This window comes from Dictyostelium purpureum, assembly GCF_000190715.1.
Source record: "Dictyostelium purpureum unplaced genomic scaffold DICPUscaffold_688, whole genome shotgun sequence".
Lineage (NCBI taxonomy): Eukaryota > Evosea > Eumycetozoa > Dictyosteliales > Dictyosteliaceae > Dictyostelium > Dictyostelium purpureum.
In genome coordinates this window covers 1-8,413 of record NW_003520020.1, presented here as the reverse complement: position 1 = coordinate 8,413, position 8,413 = coordinate 1, and the positions used below count along the sequence as shown (strand labels likewise).

Genomic DNA, 8,413 nt, shown 5'->3' with positions numbered 1-8,413 from the left:
AAAAAAAAATTTCCTAAAAAATAAATAAAAATTTTTAAAATAAAAATAATAATTTTTTTAATTTTAAAAAAAATTTCAACCGAAAATTTAAATTTTTTTTTCTGTTAATTTTTTTTTAAAAAAACAAAAATTTACCAATTTTTTTTTTTTTTGTAATTTTTTCCACCCCAAAAAAAAAAAAAAAAAAAAAAAAAAAAAAATTTATAAAAAACCGAATTAAATTGAAAATAAAAAGTATAAATAATTTATTCAAGATGTTGAAATTAGATAAAAATATAATTAAATTAGAAGATAGATAGATAGATACAATAATAATAATAATTTTTGTAGTTGAATCAAAATATATTTAAATTAAAAAAAATTAAAATAATAAAAATAAAATAAAAAAAAAAAAGGAGGTCTTTTGATTTTTTTTTTTTAAAATACATAAAAAATAAAAAAAACCAAAAGACTTCTCCTTTTTTTTAATTATGTTTTAGTTTTATTGTATTTTTATTTATTCACATTGTCATTTTTATAATTCAATTTAAAATCAAAATCCAAAAATTTTTTTTAGGACTATTGTAAAATTTTATTAATAAAATATAATATTTTAAATAAAAAATTAATATATAGATATATACATACTCTTCTTTTTTTGTTTTATCTTGATCGTAACTATTTGAATTAAGGCAAAATGGGGAACAACTTGATCAGTAGCAGTAGAGTAAGGTTTGAACATACCACAACCTTTTTTGTCAGGGTATTTATTCTTTACGCATTTCTAGTACCTCTTGGTTTCTGTAGTAATTCAGGAACAACTTGATCGGTAGCAGTAGAGTAAGGTTTGAACATACCACAACCTTTTTCATCAGGGTATTTATTCTTTACGCATTTGTAGTATCTCTTGATTTCCATTGGAATAAAGACATTATTTATTGTAGATGCATGAACGTAGAGTTATCTATATGGTCAGCGTTACAGATTTTAATCGAAGTATCTTTATAAAATGGAATGAATGCATGCTTTTTTGAATTGGGAGCACATGGGTATCCAAGGAAAGTAGTTTTTAATTGAAATATACGATTATTTCTTCAAGACTATTAACCAAGGCAAAATCTTGTGCTTTAACGAGAGATGATACTGGATGAATATCAATTTTAGATTTTTTAATTTTAAAATGATAACAAAGATCATCCTCTGATCCAGTTACAGGAAGTTGTATTAAGCATGGATTAAAGAACATTTTTTTGGCATCTTCACCATATTTTTCTAAAATGTTAATAAAAATTCAAAAAAAAAAACTTTTTTTCGATTTAAAATTTTTTTTTTTTTTTTAAATTAAAAAACATAAAAAATTAAAAAAAAAAAAAATTTTAAAAAAAAAAAAGGAACTCCATTTGATAAAACTTTGAGGATAAAAAATTAATTTTTATCAATAATTATTTTTTTCTTTTTTCAAAGAGAGGATAGTATTTTTTATTAAGAAAAAAAAAACTATATTTTAAATTTAGGAAGAACTTATTCGTTTGACAATATAGAAAGAGGAGGTGAACCAATTGACTGATTAAAAAAGACATGAGAACCTCTTGAGAATAGTAATGAAAACCAGTTCAATAGTAATGGTCTAATTAAGGTTCATAAAGTGTTTATCAGGATTGTTGTCCATCCCTATCTAAATCCAATACAATTTAATAAAAAACTCATATCTTGGTTTTATAAAATAATATAAGTTTTAAAATAAATTAAATGTTTTATTTTTTTTTTATTTTTTTTTTTTTTTTTTTGAGACTTTTGTTTTTTTTTTTTGAGACTTTTGTTTTTTTTATAAAATTTTCATATTTTTTTTAAAAAATTTTGTTAAAAAAAAAAAAAAAAAATTTATTTTTAAAAATTTAATATCCCACAATTCATAAATTTATAATAGTTGAATATATATGAACTGCATTCATTTGAACAAATTACTTCTTGAAGCCTTCTGGCTTTGATCATGTGTAGTATCTGTTCTAGAAAGCTTAATCTCTTTCTGATATCTCATGTAGATATCATTAACGATTAAACTAATTTCTTTAGAGGGCAGAGAACAATATGGTTAGTGCTTGCATTGACCCGTTCTCTCATGCATTTGCTCTGTATTGCACTATTTCAGAGATTCTAAGGTGCACCTCTTCCACATTTTTATTAAATTTAAAGAAAAAATATTTAAAACTAATTAGTTTTAAAAACTGAAATATTTTTTTATTCATGAATAAAAAATTAAATTTATTTCAAATTTTTTTTTTAAAAAATTCATTTAAAAAAATTTTCCATATTAAATCCATTTTCCATTAAATTTATTTAAATTTGAGAGTTACTTAAAAAAAGAGTATAAAAAATAATAAATATTTGAATTTTATTTTATTTTTATTTTTATTTTTATTTTTATTTTTATTTTTATTTTTATTTTTTTATCTTTTATGGAATTAAAAGTATTTATAAGAGCAACAACAGATTTGCATAAATAATATCTGTTCCAAATATTACTATTTTTGAATGGCGCCCAAGTAATAAAATTATAATTCTCTATTGGTTCACTTTTTGATAGTAATTGATTTGCATGAAGATATTCGAGTATTTCACATGAATAATTGTAATCTGAATTAATAAGTGATACCATTGAAGGAATATCCATAATAACTTTTAAATTTTGATTCATACCAATAAGTATTGATTTTAGTTGATTGAACATATTAAAATTGCCAAATGTAATAAACTTGAGTAGCAATGATTTTTTTCTAAAAATTACATTATTTTTTTTAAAAAAATCTATTAAAAATTCTTTCTTTGTTTCTAAAATGTATTTCATTATAATGGATTTTTTCCGAAGAGCCAAAATCATCATATAAACCTGACCAATATGATATTTAATTGTGATTGTATTATAATATTTTTCATTATAATAGTTAATTAGCTTGGTGTTGTTTGATGGTATTAAATTAAAGATAAATTCTTTTGGTATATAAATATTTGTCAAATTTTGGATAGTAAAAACCTTTCCTAGCTAAATATAAAAAAAATTCTAAAGCATTTTCATCTATTAAATTACTGCCATTAATAATTATTTCAATATTTTTGGTTCTTTCTATAACAATAGCTAGGGTTAAACTAAAATCTTCTTTTTCTAATAGTTTCTCTATTTCTTGTTATATATCAATATTTAAGCATTCTTTAAATAGATTTGTTTTCTTTTTGTATCATTGAAAAGACTAGCCACATTATTTAATGAAAAAATGGGAACTTTATAGTCTCCTATACTAGTATTAATGAGATTGTTTTTTAAAGTGTGAATAATATATTTTATAATTTGGTTTACTATTCCTTAAACAATAATCTAATAAAGTGAATATTTTATGTGTTTGATTGTTATTATTAAAATATTTATATAAATCTAATGAATAATGTTGGTTTTGTTTTCCGGCTATTGATTCTAATATATTAAATCTTTTTAATTTATCCCCATATTGTTTCCATAATAAATCAAACATTTCTTCAAAATATCGATTGTAAATATAGTTTTCACATAGTTCATCTATACTTTCTTCATTAACTATCATAGGTGTATTTGATTTTAGCTTGTTTAAAATAATTGAATATCTTCCTTCCTCTATCATAGTGAGCAAATCAATATCCAAAGGAGATTTTTCCCGGATGAATGATAAAATATATTTGAAGATAATTTTATTCCTTATTATTTTAAAAAATAAAATTTCATTATATGGCATTGTTGACGACAATGGTAACATATCATTATTATTACTGATATTATTAATATTATTTTTTAATACTTTTGAATATGGATGATATTTATTTTCATTTTATTTTTATGTATAACCCTTAAAATGTGTAATATAAATAAAAACAAAAAAAAAAATTTAAAATAATTATATTTATTTTTCTCTTATTTATTATATTTCTTTTATAAACAAAATAATATTTTTTTAAATTTTTGAAGAATATCCTCAACGGTTAAGATAGTTTTATGGTATAATCGGTTTTAAAAAAAACAAAGTTTCTTACGAGTCACAGATTAAATGACAAAAGTTTTAATTTATGAAAAGTGTGAAAAAAATTTAGAAATTCGTTCGGCCGAAAAAATTTTGAAAAAAAAAAAAATGAAATTTTTTTTAACTTTTTTGAAACCCATAAATCCTCAATTTTATTGAAATATTTTTATATTCAAATTAATGAAAATTAAAAAATTAGACCTTACTCTTTGGATCATTTCTATTAGTATCGTCTATTAAAATTATTCATCAATAATTTTTCTCAAAAACCCCACGGATGAAGATGCACATTCACTTTACATAAGCGGGAAGCCGTGTAATAGTTTTGATTCTATCATTTCTATTATACATTGATGATCGTCTATCTCAGGGATGAGATGGTTGTAAGGTGAAATTCTTACGTGGATTAACTTTTTATAAATTTAAAGAAAAAATATTAATTATAATTGGGTAGCAGTTATCTATTTAAAATATAAATAAATTATTATTTTTAATATATAAAATATTTTAATATATAAAAAAAACCCATAAATTATTAATTTTTGCCCAATAATTTTATAAACAAAAATATTACTCTTAACAAATCAGACCTTACTCTTTGGATCATTTCTATTAGTATCGTCTATTAAAATTATTCATCAATAATTTTTCTCAAAAACCCCACGGATGAAGATGCACATTCACTTTACATAAGCGGGAAGCCGTGTAATAGTTTTGATTCTATCATTTCTATTATACATTGATGATCGTCTATTTCAGGGATGAGATGGTTGTAAGGTGAAATTCTTACGTGGATTAACTTTTTTAAATTTAAAGAAATTTTTTTATTTATAATAAATATTTAATTAAAAGATATCAATTTAAACTGATTAATAAAATATAAAAAATAACAATAGAAATAACAATAGAAATTAGAGTGCTTAAGTAAATACACCATAAAAGAAAAAGGTTGTTATAATCTTCCTTTTAAAGTTGGTTTTGGAGTGGTTTCGTTTTGGGATTTAAACATAAATAAAAAATAAATAAAAAACTAAAAAAAAAAACTACTATTATAATAAATTTTATTTTTAAATCTTTAGAAGAAAGAAACAATTAAAATTAAAATTAAAACAATTAAAGAAGGAGTAGTGTAAAATGACGAATTTACACTATCTTCAGATGAGGAAAACGATGATTGTGACGAGGTTTGAGTTGATCCTGATGATTCAGGAACATCGGAACTATCGATTGTATAGTTATAGGATGGGCACATTTTATAGAGTTCAGTTTGGCCACATCCAAAAAATTGTGAATTAAAGCATTTGTTTTTATAATCACAATATTCACGACTACATGATTCTTGTAATACATAGTTGTTCGTATTTACAGATACACCGAGGTTATCGGCACAAGTCATTATAGCAGAGGTTGCATTTTTACATTCAGCATCAAACTTATAATGAATTTTACAAACCCCATTTTCACCAACGGCACTATTAATACACTTGCAGGTTTCGTATGAGCTACATGAAACAGTACTATTGCATGCTTTTTCTTCATATTTAACACATTTACCACGTGAACACTACATTGTTTAAAAATTACTTAAATTTTAAAATTTTTATTATTTTATTTTCTATGTAGTTAAATAGTACACTTACTATTAGACCAACATCGCATGGATTGTTTGTTGGTAATAATGTTTCTGGAGCTATACAATCATCATTTTCTTTCCCAGAGAATATTGGGACACAAATACCATAAATACAAGTGTATCCGGTGGAGCATTCATTTGAGGACTCACAATTTCTTGAAGTTTTAGGTACACATACTCCATCTCCATTATTTCCAGAACTTGATACTCCAACTAAAAAACAATAGTAATTATAAGGACAGTTATTATCTATTTAAAATTTTAAAGAAAAAATTAATTTTTTATATCTTTTAATTATTATAAAAAAAATGTTTACCTGAATAGCAGATATTTGTTTGAGGTGGAACGCATTTTGAATTTTCACATCTATTTGAAGCACAATTTTCTGCTCTGCTGCATGGGGCATTGGAATCGGATAATTCAGCAATGTATGGTAAACAAACCCCAACTGTATCATTTTTCTTTGTACACATATTAGTTAAAGTACATGTATCTTTGGTAATTGGTAAATTGGGATCGCAAGGATCCATTGAAACACAGACATCTCCAACACATTTTAAACCTGGTGCACATGAACCTTTACAACTTTCTCCTATTTGAGGGCATTGATTGAAATTGAAACATGCTCTAACAGTTTCTAAATTTATCCATAGAATTAATAAAAAAATATAAATAAAAATTATTTTCATTTTTTTTTAGTTTTATTTGTATAAATAATTTTTAAAAAAATAAATTGATTTATCAAACTGTGAAAAATAAAATATTTTAAATTTTTAAAAAAAAAAAAAAAAAAAATACTGAATATCAAAGAAAAGGTTGCAATCTCCAAAATAAATATTGTAAAAAAAGTTATCAGATATTTTAAAAAAAAAAAAAAAAATTTTTATTAATTTAATAGAGCTTAATTTAGTTCCGAAAATTAGATAATTAATTGACAGAAAATAAGTATTGGTATTATTGTCAATTAAATAACCAATTTTCAATTGATGGACCATATTGGGTATATCGACCTCTGAGTTTTTAACAACAAAATGTTTTTTTTGATTAAAAGAGGCTTTTAAATTGTTTTTTTTTTTAAATTTCATGAATTGTCTTCATTTTACACTTTTTTGAAAACACCAATATTAAATCTTGATAATTAAAATTTAATTATATATGTTGTATTTTGTTAATTTATTGTATTATTCAAGATTTAGGTAAAGGGTAAGTTTTAAAATATCAATATTTAATAATTTAAACAAATATCATTTTAATTAATGGTGGTTTTAAAAATAGGGTCGTGATTCAAAGAATAATTGTAATAATTAAAGATGGGTTTGTATATATTATAAAATTAAAAAAGTTTGATTTTAAATTGTCCCGTGTAATTATTTTCAATTACTTTAATAATCTATAAAAAAACTAATTACATTTATGATCTCGATAAAAAAATTTCTATTTTTTTTTTTTTAAATGATATATACATTTTACTTTTAATTTTATTTTTATGAACTGGTGGAGAAATTTAAAGTTCCATATTGATTATCTAAAACAGTTCCATATGGGCCAGTGTTACCAATACCAATCGATGGTGAATAGAAACTAGTTGGTTGCACACCAACTTGTTCAAAAGCTAAAGTTAAATTATCGACTTCATCCCAAGCTAAAGTGACACTATGATAATAGTAAAAAAAAAAAAAAATTATTATTTTTATTCTATATTAAAAAATAAACAATAAATAAAATACTAGATGAAAACATACTGTGGTTGAAATTGATCATAAACATTTGGTGAACCATATTTTTTAATCATTGCAATTTTTTCATCTCTTAATGGTTCTGGTAATTGGTAAACCCAATCAGGAATAGTTTGATTTGGGGTGATATATTGATAGGTATTATTAACAATAAGATCTGATAAAAATTGTAAACATGGGCTATTTTGAACTTCCCACATACCATATTGACCTGAAACTAAAATAGTTGTCATACCAACTAAACAATTTTTACCTTGTTGTTCGAGTAATGGAAAAATTTGTTTTAATCTATAATTTTTTTTTATTTTTTTATTATTTTTATTATTAATAAAAATTATTTATTTATATTACTATTTTATTATTTATTTTATTTATATTTGTTTATTCTTACTCGTTTTGAAGTGATGGAATTTGTTCCTCAACAAAATCTGTTAAATAAAGTGTAATATGTGGTATTGATAATTTTCCTAAAAATACTTGATCATTTGGTGCATACTTGTGTAATAGGTCATTATAATTTATAGCGATATCATTTGTAGTAGCATCTAAATTTAAATGAATATCTAATGAGATAGATTTAACCGAGATAATTGTAAAAATTAAAAAAATTATTATAATATTTAATTTCATTTTAATATATTTATAATTATTTATTTTTTTATTATTATTATAAAAAAAAAACTATAAAAATAAATAATAAATAATTTTTTTTTGATAATTATTAATCTGGGTATAAAAAAAAAAAAAAAAAAAAAAAACCTATAAAAATAAAAAAAATGAAAAAATAAAAAATTATTTTTTAAAAAAAAAAAAAGGGAAAGAGAAAGGGTTTTACACAGTTCACTCACCTATAATATCACAAAAATCAATTGTTTTTTTTTTTTTTTTGGTTAAATTTTTAAAAAGTTAAAATTTAATTATAAAAAACCTTTAACCAAATTTTTTTTTTTTAAAAAAAATTTCTAAAAAAATTTTTTTAAAATTTAAAAAAACAAATTTTTTTTTTCATTTAAAAAAAAACC

General features: G+C 21.6%; 4 protein-coding genes across 4 annotated transcripts; all 4 read right to left on the bottom strand.

Annotated features, from left to right (window-relative positions):
- Nucleotides 1-1,048: 1,048 nt before the first annotated feature.
- Nucleotides 1,049-2,707, bottom strand: DICPUDRAFT_160100 (uncharacterized protein; the record flags this gene model as incomplete). The annotated part of the gene is made up of 2 exons (XM_003294951.1): nt 1,049-1,251; nt 2,503-2,707. 2 exons carry the CDS (start codon nt 2,705-2,707, stop codon nt 1,049-1,051), a joined length of 408 nt encoding a protein of 135 aa, XP_003294999.1.
- A 571-nt stretch (nt 2,708-3,278) lies between these two features.
- Nucleotides 3,279-3,761, bottom strand: DICPUDRAFT_85436 (uncharacterized protein; the record flags this gene model as incomplete). The annotated part of the gene is made up of 1 exon (XM_003294950.1): nt 3,279-3,761. The coding sequence occupies one exon, from the start codon at nt 3,759-3,761 to the stop codon at nt 3,279-3,281; it is 483 nt and encodes a 160-aa protein (XP_003294998.1).
- Nucleotides 3,762-5,097: 1,336 nt separating this feature from the next.
- Nucleotides 5,098-6,344, bottom strand: DICPUDRAFT_85435 (uncharacterized protein; the record flags this gene model as incomplete). Its single annotated transcript, XM_003294949.1, has 3 exons — nt 5,098-5,586; nt 5,663-5,904; nt 5,972-6,344. The coding sequence occupies 3 exons, from the start codon at nt 6,342-6,344 to the stop codon at nt 5,098-5,100; spliced, it is 1,104 nt and encodes a 367-aa protein (XP_003294997.1).
- A 795-nt stretch (nt 6,345-7,139) lies between these two features.
- DICPUDRAFT_160097 (uncharacterized protein) lies at nt 7,140-8,021 on the bottom strand (the record flags this gene model as incomplete). The annotated part of the gene is made up of 3 exons (XM_003294948.1): nt 7,140-7,308; nt 7,398-7,679; nt 7,783-8,021. The coding sequence occupies 3 exons, from the start codon at nt 8,019-8,021 to the stop codon at nt 7,140-7,142; spliced, it is 690 nt and encodes a 229-aa protein (XP_003294996.1).
- Nucleotides 8,022-8,413: the final 392 nt, after the last annotated feature.